The sequence below is a fragment of the Capra hircus genome, chromosome 26 (genome assembly GCF_001704415.2).
Source record: "Capra hircus breed San Clemente chromosome 26, ASM170441v1, whole genome shotgun sequence".
Classification (NCBI taxonomy): domain Eukaryota; kingdom Metazoa; phylum Chordata; class Mammalia; order Artiodactyla; family Bovidae; genus Capra; species Capra hircus.
In genome coordinates, this window is record NC_030833.1 from 15,175,346 (window position 1) to 15,198,598 (window position 23,253).

The 23,253-nt window shown below is 33.7% G+C and overlaps 1 protein-coding gene across 1 annotated transcript in view; it reads right to left on the minus strand.

The window, feature by feature from the left end:
• CCDC172 (coiled-coil domain containing 172) overlaps positions 3,409 to 23,253 on the minus strand; it is a 62,122-nt gene continuing 42,277 nt past the window's right edge. The window contains exons 6-9 of the mRNA XM_005698510.1: positions 22,164 to 22,265; positions 21,350 to 21,452; positions 4,465 to 4,552; positions 3,409 to 3,645 (exon numbers count right to left, since the gene is read on the minus strand). Of these exons, the coding sequence (XP_005698567.1) occupies positions 3,604 to 3,645; positions 4,465 to 4,552; positions 21,350 to 21,452; positions 22,164 to 22,265 (335 nt within the window). The 3' untranslated portion in view covers positions 3,409 to 3,603. The remainder of the gene's footprint in view (positions 3,646 to 4,464; positions 4,553 to 21,349; positions 21,453 to 22,163; positions 22,266 to 23,253) is intronic.

Consider the following 23,253-nt stretch of genomic DNA (forward strand, 5'->3'; position numbering starts at 1 on the left):
GAATTACTGACTGCCCTTCTGGTAAAAGACTCAATAGACTTTTCTCAGCATAATATCTACTCTATAATAAATTATCAAATCTCAATTGACTCTGTTTTAGAGTCATTTCTAGATTCCAATTCACTATGATACAATGACTTCACCCTTATCTTGGACTTTTAAGAATCTCATGATTTATCAAGTTTTAAGAGAAAAAGGATAGGCAGACAATCCTCAATTTTTGTTTCTTTTACAGAAGAAAACTATTGATAAAACGATGAGTAGTTTAGAAATCTTTCTGACTGTACAGGCCTTAAAGCTTTTCCCTTTCTTTGCTTTTTCCTCCCATTTCAATAATTAGGCCAGCGAATAGAGAAAGGAATTTTTAGTCCAGTGGTTATGCTCTACATCCTGTAATTTTGTTGCTGTTTTTCCCCTAGCCAAATAGCTCCATTAATCAGCAGGAAAAACATGCAGCAAACTATCTATCCTGCTGCTGCTGCTGAGTCGCTTCAGTCGTGTCCGACCCTGTGTGACCCCACAGACGTCAGCCCACCAGGCTCCCCCGTCCCTGGGATTCTCCAGGCAAGAACACTGGAGTGGGTTGCCATTTCCTTCTCCAGTGTATGAAAGTGAAAAGTGAAATTTTAAAATTAAAAATAAATAAATAAATAAATAAACAACTAACAATTTAAAAATAAATAAATAAATAAAAATTTAAAAAAATAAATAAATAAAGTCGCTCAGTCATGTCTGACTCTTAGCAACCCCATGGACTGCAGCCTACCAGGCTCCTCCGTCCATGGGATTTTCCAGGCAAGAGTATTGGAGTGGGGTGCCATTGCCTTCTCCAAAACTACCTATACATCCTAGTATTACAGCAAGTGGAGGGCTGAGAATTAGTAAGTTGCTTCTAAAATAACTTCCGTTATAGGAAAGAACTATGGTAGCAAGTCAGGAACCTTAGCGCTGTAGCAGTTACTCTGGGTTAGTTAGGCTTTAGTTATAACTAAGTATAGGGAAAATTTAGTGAATTCATTTAATGAATGAGCATTCATTTGAAAACTGCCTTTTTGAATAGCCAATGTCATCTTCTAGAGTAATTAAAGTCAGTCTGAGACATATTTTTACTTAGGTAATTTCAGTTACTTTTTCCTACTTAAGAGTTTAATGAATTACTAATTCTTAAAAAAAAATTAAGAACAGCCATCTAACATATTGTAGTTTTGTACACTGCAATTTCTACTGATTGTTGTATTTCCTTTTTTCAGTGAACTTCTTCCTTTGACTACCTGATTCTAACAGTCCCAGTTATTCTGGTTGGTATTGAGCAGTATAGTCTACCATGCAATCTTAAAACAATTATTTGACTGCTTGAAAATTAGTTTAAGTCTTAAAATATTCATTTTAAACATTCTGAAATAATGAAAATATGTTCTGAGCCTTCCATTTTTCTCAAATTCAGTTCATGTGAATTCTGACTTCATTACTGAATATTCAATCTAGGTAGTCTATATACACATTCATGAAAAGATTTTTACATCAGTAAGTTTATTCTGCATATATGACATTCTGTGTAAGTTATATAAATAATAGGCAGATCTCTACTTCACATTAATATTTTAGCTACAAAATCAATAATGAACAAAAATCACTGTAAAAAGGCTTTACATGTAAACTTACCCTTCATATTAATGATATGATACACATTTAATAATAAATATTCACAAGACTCAGAACTTAGAATGTGGTTAGATAAATGGACTAAAATAAGACAGAACTGAAATTATGACTAATCCCAGTAACCACTTCCCACTCTATATTTGCATATAAAATAGACTTCAATTCCCTGGTACCATTACTTTTTTTTCTTAAGTAAAAGTAATTTACTATTAAATATTTAAAGAATCAAAATAAAAATAACTTCTAATATGCAAATTACTTAAACAAATGGCAACTGCTACACATCTCAGAGGAGAGTTTTAACTTTGCTCCTTAAAAAAAATAAGGATATAAAGTAACCTATACAAAAAGTTATGCCCAAATAAGCTTGATTTGAAACAAGACTACCTTAATATCAATATATCTAAGACATTTGTAAACATCTTATATTTGATATCAAACTAATTCAACTACAATCACAAAACATTTGCATTCAGTACTTTGAGATATATCTTTAAATAGATTTTGTTCCCCTCCCCACCGACCACAATTTAGGGCCTTGTTGAACAGCTTCAATATACTTTCTTTTTTGTGCCATGATTACATTCCTGTATGTAGATCGATACAGTGAATGATAACCACAGGCAGAACTGTAGAAGCCTACATAATATTTGTAATTTGTACTTATGACATATGACTTCTAATTCTGATAGTTCCAACTAGGTAAATACAGAGAATGTAATAAATACCCTTTTATTTCTTCCTCTTTGTTTATTCTTGCTTCCTTCTTTCTTCCCAGCACAAATATATAGTCTTGAGTTATACATGAAAATACATACAAATATCAAAAACAAACTATGGTTACATAATGGGAAACATGGAGGGAAGGGATAAATCGGGAGCTTGGGATTAACAAACACACACTACTATATATAAAAGAGATAACCATCGAGGACCTACTGTATAGCACATGGAATGCTACTCAGTATTCTGTGACAGCCTATACAAGAAAAGAATCCGATATAATGAATATGTGTATATGTTTAACTGAGTCACTTTATTGTGCACCTGAAACTAACACAATGTTGTAAATCAACTATACGCCAAAGTTTTTTTTTTAATAATTTAAAAATTTTAAAGAAACTGATGAAAACATACCTTTCTTCCTAGTTAGGACTTCCAACAGCAGAAAGATATCTGATGTTGTAAATTTAGTGACAGTACTAAGGTTGATCCAAACATAAGTACCCTGTTTTCAGTTTCAATATTTTAGGACACCAGCAAAAGTGAATCCTGACGGCCAAAAGAAGACTATGTACCTCCCCAAGTAGACGACTTATTTCATTCTAACCAACACTGGCACTAGGAATAAAACTGGTAGAACACAGTGCTGGAAAGTGGCTGCAGGTGCCCCAGACTCAAATCTACAGATATATTTAGAGAAAAGTGGAGAAAACTGGCTACTCAAGATGAAAGGCCTCAGAAGGCCTCTGTCAAAAGACATCACCTTGTGATTACAAAGGATTAAAATCAAAGTAAACATCTTCGCTGGTGCAAATGGTACTGACAAAAACTGGGTCTATAATCTGAGCTTTTCCACCTATACGTGTTTGATTTGATCCAAGGTAAGCTGCAAACAAAGGATGAATAACATCGGAAAGCACAAATGAGCTTAAGGGTCAGGGTGAATAAAAATCTGAGAACACAGTATCTGTTTCTCCTTTTTAATTCTTTTAGAAACACAATCAAACCACATAAAAACCCTTAAGTTTCAGTAGGTAACAAGACCCAAACTTATATTTTAGAGTTCTAATATATCAATTCTAGATATCAAACAACTCTAAATATTTTTAACCTTAAGTTTTCCACAAGAATCTGTTGTAATGGGTATCATTCATGTATCTACCACAAAGATCTAATACTAAGATGCTTTGACCAAATCTTAGGTAGTTGATCAATTCTTTACAAGTTATTTGTTTCCTGATGATCTTTCTGTGCCAATGTCTGAAACAAAAACATACAATTTTTCATGAGACAAATGAAATTCTCAACAAAAGAATTACGTAAAATTCATATAAATTTAGCACAACTGGGCATTTCTAAATTTTACTACTGTAAGTTTTAATAAAGATATAAATCCTATAAAATATAACTCCTAACACAATCTATTGGAAAATTTTGAACAAGAAAATGTTTGTGGAAAATAAATATGAAAGAAAACAAAGTGTACTAAATTAAAACTATATTTTGACATGCTTTAAAGCTAGCTATATATGTCCTCTATTAAAATAGAGCATGACAAATACTTGTTCATTTTATAAACAACCAAAGAGGTTAAAAGCAATTCGAAGCGTTCCCACACAATCTGAAAATAGGTTTCCAATAATTGAATCCAAAATTCTTGAAATCATAAAAATCTGTAATAAGAAAGTTTTAGGGTCAAATATAATAGAAATATAATTTATTCTTAACAAAAACAAAAAGCTTTTAAGCATTATGATAGTTAAACTTCTTCAGTGCATTAATCCTCTAATAACTGTTTCAGTCAAGGGGATGTTGTGAGGTCAGGTTTAAATTTTTTTTAATTTATAGTCTCTTTAAATATAACTTGCCTTATGCAGCATCAATTCTCCAAGACTGAAAACATTTCACAGGTTCATATTTTTACTTTAGTTGTGCTTGTTGCTGTTTTGTTTTTTGTATCTAGTGCAAAGCCATGTGAAGGGCAGAATGTTAATTTAATGAAATTTATTCCAGTAAAAACATTCTTATCAGTAGGTTAAAAAATGCTAAACAAAAGTCAAACAATCAGTGATGGCTTACCAACTCCAAAAATTCTATTTCTGATTGGAGAGCATCATAAACACTCTGCATGTCGTCTTCCTTATAAAGTTCTAATTCTTTTTTAAGTCTGTTTTAAAGGAAAAATTCACTTAAGTAATTAGTTCAGCAATACATTTTATAATAATTCTTTATTAAATGAATAGTGGCAGATATGTAGCTTCTATCATCATAATTTTAAGTTAACATTAAAGAATTTGGAAAGAGATTTTAATTTTCTATAATTCTAGCCATTAAAATTAGTCTAGCAAAATTAATTAAAGGAATAAGAATTTGAAAGATGAAAGAAGAAATAAAGCTACCTAATTTTCAGGTGATTTAAAAACATACTTTGAAAACCCAAGAATCAGTGATAAAACCAACTCAAATAATACAACAATTCAGTAGGGTGACAAGATATAAAATTAGCAAACAAAAATAAGTAGCCTTCACTGTCACCAACTAACTTGTCAAATAACTTAACTTGAATTTCTTATGGATGGCTTGTTTAGTTGCTTAGTTGCTCAGTTCCGTCTGACTTTGTAACCCTTTGACTGTAGCCCACCAGGCTCCTCTGTCCATGGGATTTTTTTCTGATAAGAATCCTGGAGTGGGTTGCCATTTCCTCCTTCAGGGTTTTTCATGAGTAGGACATCAGAAAAATGGTTACTATCCCCAGTTAAATAAAATTTTACTTGATCCTAAGAAAAAATACTAATACTTTTTCCCCTGGTGCTGGGTGCATTGATTCTAAAGTTCACATATTAAGAGAAGAGAACAATCTAAAAAAAGTCTTGAATTTTTTTTTCAATAAAGTTCAAAAAAAAAAGAGAAAACAAAGAAGGATAACTAGCTCTATGAGATACTAGATCATACCATTAATCCTTCATAATTAAAAAAGTACAGGACTGACATATAAATAGAGCAGTGGGACACAGAAGATAGAAATAGCTTAAGAAACAAATGGACATTTAGGATATGCTAAAAGAGCCACCTAAAATCACTGTAAAAAGAAAAGATGGACTTTTTAATAAGCTGTGTTAGAATAACTAGAGAGCTATCTGCTATATGACAATAAATGGACTGTCAGAGTTAAAACCGCCTCTTTATCTCACAGCACATATCAAAATACACTCTAACTGGATCAAAGATTTAAGTGCAAAAATAATAAAACTATGTAAGGACAAAGTGAAAGTGAAAGAACAGGGAAATTCCTTTGTAAGTTGATAGTGTTCAAGAACTTTCTCACTATGATTCAAAATATAAATGAAATATGAGTATTCAATTTAATTTTAAAAACTGCACAGCAAAACACATGAGTAGAGTAGAAAGATGAATGACAATCTTAAAGAAAATACTTGCCACATGTATCACTAATAAAAGTCTAATCTCTCTAATATGTAAAGGAATTTATAATCAAGGGGAAAGAAGACCAAAAGGCTGATTAAAAAATGGGGAAGTCATAAAAAGTGAGCTCACAGAAAAAGTATAAAAATCATCCCTAAACATATGAAAAGTGCTCAGTATTACTCACAATAAATACTTGAAAAATTACTACACAGGAATATCATGTCTCATCTATCAGATTGGTAAAACTCCAAAAACTTGATAACACATTTTTTTCATGAGCTTTGGGTAAACAGGTGTCCTCAAACATTGATAGGGTAATTTAAAATGGTTTAACTTCAAAGGAGAAGAATTTGGTAGTACCTAACAAAACTACATTTAAATTTTTCCTTTGATTTTACCATTCACCACCAGTAATACACCCTGTAAGTACAAAACAATATATGCACAAAGTTATTACTGCATTATTATTTGTAATCACCAAATATTGTAAACAACCTGTGTCCATTCTTAAGAGATGGGTTGAATAAACTATAGCACATCCATATAATGGAGTATTATATAGTATAAAAAATGAAGATAAAAAGAAACACAGAAAGATGAACCAGAAACTAACAAAGTTGATCACCTATAGCAGTGAGTGAAAATGGGGTGGAATAAATAAGGAATAAAATGAAACTCATCTGCGTGTATCTTTTTTATATATTTTTGAACCATGATGATTATTTATATACTTGACAAATAAAATTAAATAAAGTTGAGAAAAAGAACCATAAAGTTTAACACAAAATGACAGCTGAATTAAACACAAACAGAACAAAATAAATCTGTTTTTCAAACTAATAATCACAGATAAAAATTAAAAAGAACTCAAGTAATTTTCAAAAATAGTAGTCTATATACCTTCAGTGAGATATGTTGTAAGGCAGTAAGAATTACAAAGGAATCTTAAATTTTACTACTTTTGTTGTTAGTGAGGGTACACAGCTAGTTATTCTAAAACGATTTTAGACAGTTATAAGAAATGGATAATTACATTGATATTGTTACAAACCAGAGTTTTCACTAGGAAAAGGAAGATGTACATAGAAAATGGATGGAGGAAAAAAAAACTGTCATTTTGGATTTGAATGGAAGAAATCAGTATAAAAATTTATGATTTTTTAAAAAATGGCATTTTTATTTCTGTCCATTTAAAGTACTCGGAAGCAACACCCAGTAGTAATGAGAATTTCTAGCATGCTAATCTTAGTTTTTAAAACCAGTACCAACAAAAGATACCAGGACTCCTTGAAATAATTTATCCCAGGGCTGAGGTAAGTAATATTCAAGGTGAGCCTAGGATAGTTTGTTGCACAAGAAGGAAGGAAATCGACCAAAAACTAATGGAAACATGTCAAAAGACACAGAAATTTAGTTCAAGGGGCTGCCTATATACAAATCTGGGACAATCTGAGCATCAAAAACAATGACAATCATGTATTTATAACATGACATAAAAAGAAATTCATGAGTCCCAGAAAATCTTAAAAAGGAGAAATTAAAAGAATGGGGTAACAGGAAGAGGAACTTCTTTTTTCCCCCAGAATTTTACTAACTAACAAATGAACAGGAATTCCATTATTAGAAAGTTGCCACTTTCCAACCACCTATGTAATAACTGACTCCGGGAAGCATCATTAGTGGACGCTAAAATGACTCCATGAAAAGTTACTGGGAAAAAGACTATGCACAGGGTCTGAGTCATCCCCTATATCATTTAGTAAATATCCATGGAAAAGACTATTTTCTCATTGAAGTAACCTGGCAGACACAATCTTACCTAAGCGATCAAACCTAACATAACTGAAAATGAAACAAAATTGGCATTATATGCCTTCTGACGCAATGGTCTGAGGATACAATCTTACTTATATATTATTCTTGTCCCAAATTATTTAACCTGAATCTAATCTCTAAGGAACAAGTGAGTCTAATTTGAGAGACATTCTACAGTGGCTTATACTCTTAAACAACTTGATTAAAAAATGGGCAGAGGATTTGAACAGACCTTTTTTTCCAAAGAAGACATATGAATGGCTAATGTGTATTAGTGATGCACAACATCACTAATCAATTATATGTCAAAAAAATTTTTTTAAGTAGAGGAAGCTTTTAGATTAAAAGAGATTTAAAATATCAGCTGCTCGTCATGTGTGGACCTTATTTGGAACTTAATTCACACAAATAAAATAATGACATTTATAAATAATTGGAAATTTGAACATTGACAATATTTGATGAATCGCTATTTGTTGTCAATTACCTTATGTGTAATAATGGATTTTAGTTATATTTTTTAAAGTACTTTTTTACAGAGATATAATAAGATAATAATATGTATGATATGTTTCAAGTAATACAAGAGAAAAACGAGAAGAGACATAGATTAAACAATTCTGGCCATAAATTGCTCTTAAAGTGACCACCTGTTAAGACCACCTGATCTGCCTCCTGAGAAATATGTATCCAGGTCAAAAAGCAACAGTTAGAACTGGACATGGAACAACTGACTGGTTCCAAATCGGGAAAGGAGTATGTCAAGGCTGTATATTGTCACCCTGCTTATTTAACTTACATGAGTACATCATGAGAAATGCTGGGATGGATGAAGCATAAGCTGGAATAAAGATTGCTGGGAGAAATATCAATAACCTCAGATATGCAGATGACACCACCCTCATGGCAGAAAGTGAACAACTAAAGAGCCTCTTGATGAAAGTGAAAGAGGAGAGTGAAAAAGTTGGCTTAAAGCTCAACATTCAGAAAACTAAGATCATGGCATCCAGTCCCATCACTTCATGGCAAGTAGATCGGGAAACAGTGACAGACTTTATCTTTGGGGGCTCCAAAATCACTGCAGATGGTGACTGCAGCCATGAATTTAAAAAAATCTTGCTCCTTCGAAGAAAAGCTATGACCAACCTAGCCAGCATATTAAAAAGCAGAGACATTACTTTGCCAACAAAGGTCCATCAAGGCTATGATTTTTCCAGTAGTCATGTATGGATGAGAGAGCTGGACCATGAAGGAAGCTGAGCGCTGAAGAATTGATGCTTTTGAAGTGTGGTGTTGCAGAAGACTTTTGAGAGTCCCTTGGACGCAAGGAAATCCAACCAGTCCATCCCAAAGGAGATCAGTCCTCGGTGTTCATTGGAAGGATTGATGTTAAAGCTGAAAGTCCAATATTTTGGCCACCTGATGCAAAGAACTGACTCATTTGAAAAGACCCTGATGCTGGGAAAGACTGAAGGCAGGAGGAGAAAGGGACAACTACAGAGGATGAGATGGTTGGATGGCATCACCAACTCAATGGACATGAGTTTGAGTATACTCTGGAGTTGGTGTTGGACAGGGAGGCCTGGTGTGCTGCAGGTCATGGGGTCACAAAAATTCAGACATGACTGAGCAACTGAACTGAACTGAAAGTTAAGTGGTAAGTACCTAGGATTCACTATATCTTACTTTTTTACTTTTGTTTGTGCTCTAAGTCTTCTATAATAAAACTTAAAAAAATAGAGTTTAACAAAGATAGCGGCCAAAAAATCAACATACAAAAATCTGTTATATTTCCATGCACCAGCAATAAAGAGAATACTGATGTCATTTAAAAATTTACATTTAAAACTACAAGGTATCTAAAAATAAAACTCACAAAAGATTTTTATTAAAAAAATTAAGACCAAAAAATCAGTATATTCTGTTTCCAGACGAGAAATCTCAGCTTAATAAAGATTAAAATCTCTCAAAAGAGACTGTAGGATGAGTGGAATCATAAAAGATTTTCATGGATTTAAGCTGATTCGGAAATGTACATAAAAAAGCAAAGGGTCAAGCACAGCCAAGATGTTCGTGATAAAGACAAAGAAGGATAAAGGGAAGTGTTCTGCATTAGATTAAGATTCATTATAAAGTAACAGTAATTAAGTAGTTAAAAGTTAATAGCGTGCATTTAACAATAATTAAGACAGTTGTGAAAGAAATGAATGTTGACCAATTTAGCAGAATAGAAAACAGAATCTTAAAATAGATTCACAAATGTTATTCTGATTATTATTTTTAAATAAAAGACATGGTTTTGCAGATCACTAGAGAAAGGAGAAACTACTCAATAAATGCTGCTCAGACAACTGGTTATCATGTGGAGAAAAATGAAGCTATATCTTACTGTGGAATGTAAGCAAAAATTAGTTTCAAATAAACTAAAGACCTAAATGTGAAACACAAACCTTAAAAATTATTAAAGAAAATACTGGTGAATAACCTTCTGATCTAAGGTAGGGAAAGAGTTCTTAAACAAGACACAAAAATGACAGCCACAAAAAGAAATGACTGATAATTTCAGCCACCGTAAAAGTAAGAAATGTACCCAAGCACAACAGTATGAAGAACACCAAAAACAAACGAAAAACTTCATAAGCTGGTAAAGAGATTTTTAATGCATAAGAAGTCTGAAAATATAGCATTTAAGAGAATATAGATCACTGGGGAATTTGGTAATGTGCCAATGGAAGTATAAACTGGTTTAATCACTTTGATAGAAAGCTTGTTGCTACCTTGTGAAGTTCAACATTTACATGCCTTATACTCAGCAATTCCATCAGGCATATATCCTACAGAAACTCTTGCAGTGTGCACCAGGATGATCAAAACAGCACTGTTTGCAACAACAAAAACTGAAAACTCAAATGTGCATTAAAAAGAGAAAAAGCATATTCACATATCTATACTCAACAACGTGGATGAATTTTAGAAACAAGTGAATAAAAAGCAAGTCCCGGACAGAATGATACCCTTTTTACATAACTCAAAAATAAGCAAAAATAACCAATATTTTGTTTTGGCAGGCATATAAATGACAGGTTGATTACATATATGAATACATGACATAAAGTTAGTAAATCATTAAGTAACGAAAATTATATATAAGCAAGGAATGAATTAAGTAAGTCATACCACACACACACACACACACACACACACACACACACACACACACAAATGAAACACTCTAGGACAGCAATTACATTTGAGGTAAAGAAGGGAGTGTGGGTTAACGGAGGACCCCATAGCAAGATACTGGTAATGTTTTAGCCTAGTTCACAGGTCCTCACTGTATTATTGTACTTGAGAACACACACCTAGCTAGGGAAAAAAAACATAATAGTTATAAGAACAGATTGAGAAACAATACCTAATATATATGAAGTTCACTGTGTTCTGAACTTGTAGGAATTTAATAGTGAATAAAAATTCTGAAGGAATGCTCAAGTTGGAAAGAGAGAAAAAGTTAATGATTTGGAGCATTAGATGTCTACACAAGCATAAAATCCCTTGCAGTAAATATTTTTTAAAAGTAAGTGTAAAATTAAATGGAGAGGAACAATATACCATATATGCTGCTATACAATGTTCATTTTCATATATATATCTTTATAAATACATACAATGGTAGGGATTGTTCTTCCCACTGTGCCATCAATACTTGCCCTTTTTCACCTTTCAGTTCAAATGGTTTGATAAGAGCTCTCATGCCCATCAGAATTGGGTGGTGATTGGTTTCCATTTTAGTTAGCTAACAAGAAGGAGGAGAGACTACTGAAATAAAGGATGGCATTTAAGATGAATTATAGGAAGCATTTCACAATTCAGCATATAACCAAGTTGTAGAATTTAGATCTCACTTAAAGGAAAGATTACTGTTGCTAGCTTTAAAGGAGACTGGATGCTAACGGTATGAATATTTATGTATTTGCAGCTAGGCTGGAGCTATATAATGGTAAGCAGATCTCATGCTTCAGTGCATAGACTGATTGCCTATAGGAGTCAAGAAGAGCTTCCTTCCCCTACTGCACAGCAACTAAGGGTAGTTTGCATTGGTTACTGTCTTCTTTCTCTAAATCATCAGATATTGATGAGGATGGGCCAACATTGCTAGTTTAGTAAAATGTATGTTCTATGTATTTTTATAATTTCTTGCACCATTCCATTTTTTATCAGTTACCTCTAAGTGCCATGGAGAAGCCTTAACTAAAAGAACACTCTTTTTAGTTATAGAAATATAAACAAGTACTATTTAATTAGAAAGAAGACAATTTTCACCCAAAGTCCTAGTACACAAATTCAATGAGATTAAAATGTAGGTATGTTTCATCTCAGGTCTTTTGCTTCCGTATGATATTGATTATGTAATCTTGCCTTCTAGTTCTTTCTTTTGCCTTATACTGTCATATATATTTCCCCCAGTTAATTACATTTGCCAATTAATACCATTTAAGATAAATATATAGTAGTTTAAGTGGCTATAACACAGTTAACTTAATCATTCATTTATAGTACAGCATTTAAGTTCTTATTTTTTTCTACCATAAATAAATTTCTATGAACACCTTTGTTCATAAAGCTTCCTCTGTGCTTTGGATTATTCCCCTTGGGATACAGCTAAGTGAAATTACTGCTTTAAATGGCATAAACATTTTAAAGATGCTTACAATAACTTGTATACATCAAACTGCATTCCAAATACAAGCAATATACATCAAATTGCATTCCAAATACGACCAATGTATGCTGCCACAGCAATGAGTAAATTATCTCTGTACCACACTGTGGCCAATTTTCAGTATGGTCATCTAAGTATATCTTTCAAAATTTGATTAAAAAATTGATATTCAGTAGTTTTAATCTGCACTTAAATAATAAGATGTATAACTGAATTACCTTGTCTTATTCACTTTGATATCCCTGTAACTTGCAAAGTGTATGGTAAAAGCAACTGTTTAATACATGCTTGTTGGATAAATACATAAATTAAAAACTACTGGTTTTTAATATTTTCTTGCTGACTTTTTATCTGTTAATTTTTTATAAACTGTTACCCTTTGTTCATCATAAGTATTACAAATTTCTCCCAGATTATCATTCCATGTTGATGCCATTTCTGACACATGGAATTTTAGACCTAACATGTTAAGTCTATGAATCTTATCCTTTTTGGTTAACTTAATCACACGAGAGGTTTAATAAGCAATCCTTACTACTTTCCACTAGTTTTTTACGGTGTGACATTCTTAATATCATTTCTCTATAGTAATTCATACAAAAATTATTTAAGTGCCATTTAAACACAAAATACTCCATTTTAAAGATATATATGTCATGCTCTTTCATACACAATTTATTTATGAGCATGGATTTCAAAGTTCATTCTAGGAAAGTAGAATTTCAGTTTTCTAATTATGCATTCCTTCAGTCCAGGCCATCAGCAGACAGATAGGAACCTTCACAGATGGGTAAGGCTGAACTGATGAGATCTACTGAGAAGGAAGTAAAAGAGAGAGGAGTGCTACCAGCATCTCCATTACTTCAAATCCTGGTTTAGGTGGATTAGGCATCTCCTTTCACCAGGTATTTTCTATCACCTTCCCCATCCCACAACCAAAAGGGGTTGTTTCTAAAGGTAAACATGTAAAAGTGAAACAAAAAATATGCACTATGATATCAAAGGGACATATGAACTTTGGAAATGATATTATATATGGCTCATATAATAAGAAAAATTATTTCAAAGTTTAGGACATTTATAAACAGGCACATTTATATCAGAATATAACATTTTAAATAATCAACTGACTTCTACCATAAAAATTTCCTTTGTATTTACTCGAAGTTTTAATAACTACAGTGTGTGCCAGGAATTCACGAAACAGGGGATTTCTATTAGCTTGAAGGCTACATAATCAATGCTGTAAAGGCACTTCTGTTAGTGAATAAATGATGAAGTTTTACCAGAAAAATGCAGAGTCAACAGAAATATTCAACAAAATACATAGTTAAGAATGATCCTGGAATTAAATGAGGATTTTCATATTTTATAAATATTAAAAACTAAAGAGATGATAGGGGTTGGCTACAGATATCTAATTTTTGACTCGTATTTTCTAGAAACTTTAGAACTGAGATTTTGTTACACCTGTCTACTTGGAGTTTATTACTGTTGATAATCAAGAGTACTGCAATGTAAATGTGCATTATTTCCTCAATATAGACAACAATTCTTATTACTCTGCTAAAAGATGTTACAGAAACAATTCCACAAGTATTTAAGGATACATTTATAAAAATGCTTCTAATTATGAATATTTAAGAACTTCCTCCCATCCATCAATGGGAGGAAGCTTACAAAATATGGCATCTTTTACATCAGCATTAAAAAGAATCAAGTTGATCAGTATGTATTAATGAGAAATATCTGTTTTCTAAGTAATAAAGCAAACTACAGACCAATGTTAAATGCACATGTGCGCGTGCGTGCCCCGGCGCGCGCGCGCACACACACACACACACACACACACAGACTATAAACTCTGACAGGATACGTGTCAACTTTTCACAAGACATGAGAGAGGAGACTGATGTTTTACATTTTTGTAATGTCTAAACTGTTTTATTTAATCAACATAGTCTACTCTCATAATTTAAAACTATCTATTCATATTCGGTAAAATAAAAAATATATACATATGTAAATATACATATTTATCTGTTTATCTTTCAGAGAGGTTAGAAGTATTCTAACATCATCATGTGCTTATACTTTCCTATAAATCTAAGGACCATCAATGTGACCTCTATGACTAACAACTGGATGACTTTTTCATTGAAGAGGCAACAGCATTGATTTATTACTTCATATAAATGCATTTAGAGTATCTCAGTAGCAGGTATATATTAACTTTTGTGCAGTTTCCATTGCAAATATGCTCTTCACAAAACCACACTATCTTCAAATGCTATGAAAGAAAATCCAGGCTGTTGACTCTACAGCTTCATTTCTGAAACAAACTTCCGGTTGCATTAAACCAGTACAAACATTGATTATAAAAATGTAAAACCATTCTAAGTATTGTGGGTACGAAAAAGCCAGAAATGTTTCACGTCATCTGGTATGTTACTATTTGGAGTAAATAAAAGCTCATGATGAAAAATTGTATTTTGGTTATCCTGGTGTTGATTAATAATAACAAATAATAGGTGTTGGAAGTTTGAAGGGGTCTATTCTTTGCTACCTGAATTCTGTGCATCTGAGAAATGAGGAAAGCAGAAGGGATGCCAAGATGTCATGTTTGCTACTAATACAGCAGACACTAAAGAATGTGGCTTGTATCTACACGCAAAGGGTTTACTACTAATACTGAATCCAGAATTAGACTAACCTAACTCACACCATTAAAGGCAGATGCCAAAAGCTCTCTCCCATGAAGTCCTACCACTGTAAAACTCAAGGGATAGAGGAGCAGAGTAGAACACACACTGTGAGGCAGGCCAGACTCCAAAGAGATAAGGCAAAGAAAGGAGCTGGTCTTCAGTTTATCCTTCCAAACTCAACAATCAGACTGAATCACTCCTCTCTACCTTAGAATAAGAAAGAATGAGTTTTGGGGGAATGGCTAGGAGAGCTAAACCAGTAAAGTTTTTTTCTACATAGAAGAAAACAATCAGGAGCGGGAAGAAGAATTCCATGTGGCTATCCCAGTGGTTAATATATACCATGTGTTTGCGAAGAATATTGAAAATACATGAGGAACTTCTATCTTCTTTGTAGTATAAGTTTTTAAAAATGTAGATGTACTCACTGGAACAAATATTTATTAAACAATATGCGCCCTTGATTATGTTAGATGCAGACACTGACAGAAAAACGAACAAGAAGTAGAGGGAGTTCCCAGTTCAGTGGGAGAGACTGATACTTTGTACAGAGCTTGGCCTAGAGTAGGTATTCCCCTGGAGAAGGAAATGGCAACTCACTCCAGTATTCTTGCCTGGAGAATCTCATGGACAGAGCAGCCTGGTCGGCTATGGTCCAAGGGGTCGCAAAGAGTCGGACACGACTGACTGGCTACACTCAGCATACAATAGTAAACAAAGTAGGTAAGATCTTTCCCCTTATTGAGCATATGGTGAGTGATGAGACAAACATGAATAAAGTAAAGCACATAAATGTGTAATTACAAAGTGGATTCTGTGTTAGAAAGGAAAAAAATACAGTGTGTTATTAGGAAAAATAACAGGTTATAATATGATCACAGGGAACCTTCCCTGAGGAAATAGTTCAATGGAGATCTAAAGGATAAGGTATGTCCCATCAGGTAGGAGACATAAAGCAAGGGGCAATCTGATAACCTGAGGAGAAAGAAAGGCATAGATAAAGGTCTTAGGTGGAAGAAAGCCTGGATTGCTTGAGGGAGCAGAGTGAGCAGGGAACCATCAGTCAGTCAGTTCAGTCACTCAGTCATGTCCAACTCTTTGTGACCCCATGGACTGCAGCATGCCAGGCTTCCCTGTCCATCACCAACTCCCTGAGCCTACTCAAACTCATGTTCAGCACATTGGTGATGCCATCCAACCATCTCATCCTCTGTCATCCCCTTCTCCTCCTGCCTTTAATCTTTTCCAATGAGTCGGTTCTTTGCATCAGGTGGCCAAAGTATTGGAGTTTCAGCTTCACCACCAGTCCTTCCAATGAACATTCAGGACTTTAGGATTTCCTTTAGGATTGACTGGTTGGATCTTCTTGCAGTCCAAGGGACTCTCAAGAGTCTTCTTCAACACCACAGTTCAAAAGCATCAATTCTCCGGCGCTCAGCTTTCTTTATAGTCCAGCTCTCACATCCACACATGACTACTGAAAAAACCATAGCTTTGACTAGATGGACCTCTGTTGGTAACCATAGTTGGGAAAAACATCTGGGAGGTGGTCATATACCATATGGTGACAAGGCATGAGCTTTAGGTTGTATTATGTTCATTATGAAAGCACAGATGATTTTAATAAGGGAAATTATGCAACTCAATTTACAATGCAATGGTAGCAAGAGTGGATGAGGGAAAAGCAGAAGAGAGATTGTTACTGGGATCCAGGGAAGAGAGACGAGTGGCTAGAAATCGGATGTTAGCTGTGGAGAGAGAAGTGGAAGGATTCAAGAAATGTTTTGGAGGCAAAAGCAACAAAACTTGGTGATGGGCTGGGATAGGGTGAAAATGATTTGTGAACACATCAAACACTCCTGCTACATTTCATGCCAAAAGCTCAGCCTCTCTGCACCAGTGCCAAGTCGAATCATGAAGACAAGAGTTTGGGGTAAAGTAGAAAAGAATAAATTTATTGTTTTGCCAAGTAAAGGGGGACGCAGCAGACTTCTGCTCTTGAAAACTATGTATCCCAGTCTGGCGGGGTTTGATGAGGAGTTTTATGGCAGGAGGTCAAGGGTAGGCTTGCTGACAAAACTAGGGTATATGCAGGGCTTGCACTCTTTTACTCTCATTTAGAATCTCCTAATCTTGAGGAGCTTCTCTAGTCCCTTTAATCTTGCCTCAGGTGGTTTCTTGGCTACTCCTCTCTTGATTAGCAACTGTTCAAACCTGTCATTTGGAACTCAGGGAAGGCCATGGAGGTTGGAGCCTTGCCTATAAGAAAGTGAAAATGAAGTCGCTCAGTCGTGTCTGACTCTTTGCAACCCCACGGACTGTAGCCTATCAGGCTCCTCCGTCCATGGGATTTTCCAGGCAAGAGTGCTGGAGTGGATTGCCATTTCCTTCTCCAGGGGAACTTCCCGACCCAGGAATCGAACCAGGGTCTCCCGCATTTCAGGCAGATGCTTTACCATCTGATATATCAGGGAAGCCTATAACAAGAGGGAGACAAAAAGACTTCTGTGCCCAGGTGCCCCACAGGGTCCTTCTTGGTTTCACATTTTGAGTTTGAGCCATTCCCAGGAAAAATGCCATGTGAGCTATGCCTTGAGGACTAAATCAGATTTTAGCTAATGGAAAAGAAAAAGAAAGATACAGAGGTGTGAAGTCTTCTGGCATATTTGGAAATGCACAAATAGTATGCTGACGAGCTAGTAGAATAGAGTATGTGACAGAAATGCAGGGAGATAACATAAGTTATACTTTTGTTTTTCTTTGATTATATTACATTATTGAAAGAGGTCAAAGAGAAGAGTGAAAAAGCTGGCTTAAAACTCCATCAAAAATCTAAGATCATGGAATCCAATTCCATCATGTCGTGGCAAATAGAAGGGAAAAAAGTAGAAGCAGTGACAGACTTTATTTTCTTGGGCTCCAAAATTACTGTGGACAGTAACTGCAGCCATGAAATTAAAAGACACTTATTCCTTGGAAGGAAAGCTATGACAAACCTAGACACAGGATTAAGAAGCAGAGACATCACTTTGCTGACAAAGGTCCATATAGTCAAAGCTATGGTTTTTCTAGTAGTCATGCACGGATGTGAAAGTTGGTCCATAAAGAAGGCTGAGCACCAAAGAATTGTTGCTTTTGAATTGTGGTATTGGAGAAGACTCTTGAGAGTCTCTTGGACTGCAAGGAGATCAAGCCAGTCAATCCTACAGGAAATCAACCCTGAATATTGATTGGAAGAACTGTTGTTGAAGCGGAAGCTCCAATACTTTGGCCACTTGATGTGAAGAGTCGACTCAATGTAAAAGACCTGATGATGGGAAAGATGGAGGGCAGGAGGAGAAGAGGGTAACACAGGATGAGATGGTTGGAAGGCATCACCGACTTAATGGAAATGAATTTGAGCAAACTCTGGGAGACAGTGGAGGACAGAGGAGCCTGGCGTGCTACAGTCCATGGGTTTGCAAAGAGTCAGACATGACTTAGCAACTGAACAAAATAACAATAATTAAATTGTTGAGAATTCAGCTGGATCTTAGGAAGGAGGGATTAGTGATAGGGATTTAAAAATTATCTATAGATGATAACTAAAACTTTAGACCAGATGGGACAAGCCATGGAGAGTACAAAATAAAAATCCAATCAATAACTAACTTTCAGGAAGTCTCTTCATTAAAAGGACAGAAAAAAAAATGAGAAAGAAGCTTGAAAGGCATGAAATCCATATGGATAATAAGTACAAATGAAATCATAAGTAATTATACAATTATAATTATGTATAATAATTTAGAGTATTTACTGTGTACTAAGCACTGCTTTAAGGGCTTTATATACACACACACACACACACACACACACATTAAGTCATTTAATTTTTATTATAATCTTGTGAGGTGGTTACCATTATTAACTTCATTTGATAGATGTAGAGAATGAGTCACAGACATGTCAAATTGCTTGTCTGGGGTCACCAACCTAGTAAATAGCAAAGCTGGGATTCAAAGGGTTTGTAACCTTAATCTCTATGCTACTGACTCTTGAGACCCTGAGGTTTATCACTTCTGTCCTCCCCAAACTATGTGAAAAACACTAGCTTGATCAGTTATAAAGTTCTCAGGAATGCTTCTTAGAAATTAATCCAACCTCTAGTTTAGGTGTTAAGCATAGCAATATTCTGTAAGTTAGTTGCGTTAACATGTGTTAATTAATGATCCCATACTCTTCACAACAGAATCTTTTAAATAAATGAATATAATTTATAAATAGTGAAAGATTAACTAAAGCAGAGATCATTAAAATATTGTGAATATAAAGTTCTGGTTCTCTTCATTAATGAATGGCATTAAGTCCAACAAACAACCTGAATGTGGCAGATTAACTTTAAAAAACTTTAACTTTATAATCATTATAAAAGAATTTCAATAATGTAGACAATAAAATAGGTATCAAAATTTTTCTAATTCTAAAAAGCAGAAACAATAAGCTCATAGAAATGAAGTATTAACTTTTTGCAATTGCTTTCTTACTGCTTAAAGTTTAATAAAAGTAGAAGTACAATGATAAAAACCTTAAAAAGAAGACTGATTCTGAACTGGGGACAATTGTACCCACCTGTCTCTGCCCAGGGGACATTCGGTAATATCTGGAGACATTTTTGGTTTGTAACAACTGGGGGTGAGTAGTGCTACTGGCATCTAGTTGGTAGAGACCAGGAATGCTAATAAACATCTTACACTGCATGGGACAGCTCTTCCACAACAGAACATCCTGGCCCAAAATCTCAACAGTGCCAAGTCTGAGAAACCCTGTTACAAAAACAGTATCTATACCAATAGTAGTTAAATCAGAAAATTTAAGATGAAGGTCATTACTATAGAATTCAGTATACATCTGAACACAGAAATGAAAAAGATTCTATTCTAAAATTTAGGGGTAAAATCTACTTAATATTGGTCTTAATGATGTTCAATAAATGTCATATCATTTCTTGCTACCATTATTAGCTCCTTGTTATTTTGCTATTTATAAGACTGATGGCGCTCTTTTTCAAAATCTCTATACTTAGTACTTTGACTCTGCTCTTCATACTTGAAATCATTTTTATGGAACATACCAGAAGGGAAACTAAGCTACACATTTTAAAGAATTTAAAGTGGGAACTGATAAATACTGGCATTTCATTCAGTAACTGCTAAAATGCAAAGAATGGACTAGGCATATTAACTGGTGTTTCTTTCTATCCAAATTTCCTGTCACCATCTCTGAAGGAGAAGGCCCTCTTAACAGACTTTGAGTGTTTAATTTTAAACCAGGGAAAACTTTTATGACTGAGGGATAAACCCACAAAACTAGAGTTCATACTGGAAGCCTTTCACTATGAACTATAATGATACCAGTGGGCATGACCATTTTTAAAAGTGTAAAAAAAATCAATGAGCAGACTGTCATTACAGAAACTCATTCTGTATCAAACATATCACCCAAGAGATTGATATTTCATGCTTATAAAACTTAACATAAAATTAAATTGCAAATATTTTCTCACAATCTACTAAAATTATGGCCTAAGGCAATACACTGCTAATATGAAGCATTTGTTCAGCTCTAGTGGACATATTTCCTATATGATTTATGCGAAAGAAGGCTTCATTTGCCTCTTCATAGATTCAGTAATGAGGTTTCTGTTTCTTACATGAAACCTAGAAAGTATAGGAAGCTCTTTAAAATTAAGCCAGCAAATGTTAACACTGAATTATTAAGAAATAACAATGAAATTAATAAACTGGGGGAGATGTACTCCTTTGGTATATAACTATGTCATTTCAGACCTCAGCCATTCTTTCATTATCTAAATACACAGAAAACATCTAAATATTCCATAAAGAAAATATATTTTCAAATCTTTAGGCACAAAACCAGAAGCACAGATTTTAAGTAAAGTAGACTGTAATTTTTTTCCCCCTGAAATCTAGAAGGACCAAAAAAGATAATTTCAGTCATTTCACTCCAAAATCTTAGGGATAATAGAAAAAAGAGTTGTGGAAATGATTCTACATTTTATCTTTTAGGATGTGAATAACTCAAGAGTTCTTGAGGAATAGGAAAAGATAAGACTGATTTCAGTATTATCAACCTGATACAATTTAAAACTTATGTGTTTTTAACCAGTAACGCATTTGCTTATTAACATATTTCAGAATGATCTTGAAATAATTATGCATTTGGCTTTATGTTGAAATCTACTTGACAACTTAAAAAATTACCAGATTTATATCAAAGTATAATAGGCAATTCTTACCTTAAGCATTCAGCATCATTTTGAGGTTTTTCATTGATTTTTATTTTTTCTGCCTCTAGATATTTAGTAGTACAAATGGCTCCATTTTTTTTATCTTCAAAATCTAAACAATTAAGACAATTCTTATACTCTTTAAAAAATTAAATATAAAGGTTATCTTTCTTCATTCATAAGAACAATGCTCTAAATTTCGGTGTTTTGTGTAAAATACATGTACTAATGATTTTTATTTTTCTACTTTAATGTAGCATTTAAAGGCACCAAAAAAGATCTTAAAATTTATGAAATTAAAAATACCAGATTCAATACATCAATTTAGTGCTTTACCTATTCCTTTTTCACATCAAAAAAATCCCCTTTTTACATCACTTATATCTCAATGAGTAAATACATTTTGAAAGAATAATATTAACCTATAATAGAGAAGACTCTTGTGAGCCCCTTGGACTGCAAGATCAAACCAGTCAATCCTAAATGAAATCAACCCTGAATATTCACTGGAATGACTGATGCTGAAGATGAAACTTCAATACTTTGGCCACCTGATATGAACTGACTCACTGGAAAAGACCTTGATGCTAGGAAAGACTGAAGGCAAAAGCAGAAGGGGGCAGCAGAGGATGAGATAGACAGATAGCATCACTGGCTCAAAGAACATGAATTGAGCGGACTCCAGGAGACAGTGAAGGGTAGGAGGGCCTAGTGGGCCACAGTCCATGGGGTCACAAAGAGTCGGACACAACAACGTAGCAACTGAACAACAAATGATAGATATATAACTATATTCATCAGCAAAGACTCATATATGTAATACCTTTAAGCTTTCTCTGCAAAGTAAATAATTCTTGTATTAATTCACTCTTTTGTCTCTGAAGTTCATTTAACAGGTCACTATCATGTTCCATTGACTTCATTTCTAGAAATAAATATGCAAAAAAAACCACATTTTAACTATTTTTGGCTTTGCCTAATGTCTGTCAAGAATGATTAACTTTTTCTTGTGTAGTAAAAATGTAAGCAATGTAGGGTCAATATACTTTTGGGAGTACTGCTTAACAATATTCGATATTTCAATCCATCAGCTTGGGATGACTTTCCATTTATTTAGGTCTCCTTTAATTTCTTTCAACAATGTTTTTTGTGGTTTTTGTATACAAGTCTTAAACTTTTGTTAAATGTGTTTTACTCTTTTTTGATTGCAAACTGAATGTTAATTTTCAAATTGTCCATTTGGCTTGTATATATTGATCTAATAACCTGCCACCTTGCTGAACTTGTTTATTAGCTCAAATAGTTCTCCTATGGATTCCTTAGGATTTCTATACACAAGATCATGCTGTGTTCAAATAGAGATAGTTTTACTACTTCATTTCCAATCTAGATGTCTCGTATTTCTTTTTCTTGCCTGATTGCCCAGGCTAAAATCTCTAGTAAAATGCTGGATACAAATACTAGGAACGCATGTAAGAATTAAAGATTTTAAAATTTTAAAAATAAAAAAATAAATAAAATTAAAAAAAATAAAATAAAATAAAATCAGGTAAAAAAAAAAAAACAAATACTAGGAGTGGATGAATATCTTCATCTTTTCCTGATTTTAGATGAGAAATTCTCATTCTTTCATCATAAATAAGATTCACCATGGTTTTTCAAAGATACTCTTCATCACGTTGAGAATGGTCCCTTTTATGTCTACGTTATTGACTGTGTTTATCATGAAAGGGTGTTGGATCTTGCCAAATGATTTTCTGAATTTTTTACTATTTTATATCTTTTATTTATCTCTATTATACTCATGGTCCTGAATATTTTTATAATATCAATTTTAAAAGTCTTTCTCTGTGAATTTCATTATCTCTGTGATTTCTGGAGATGTTTCTATTGACCTAATTTCCTTTTTGGTA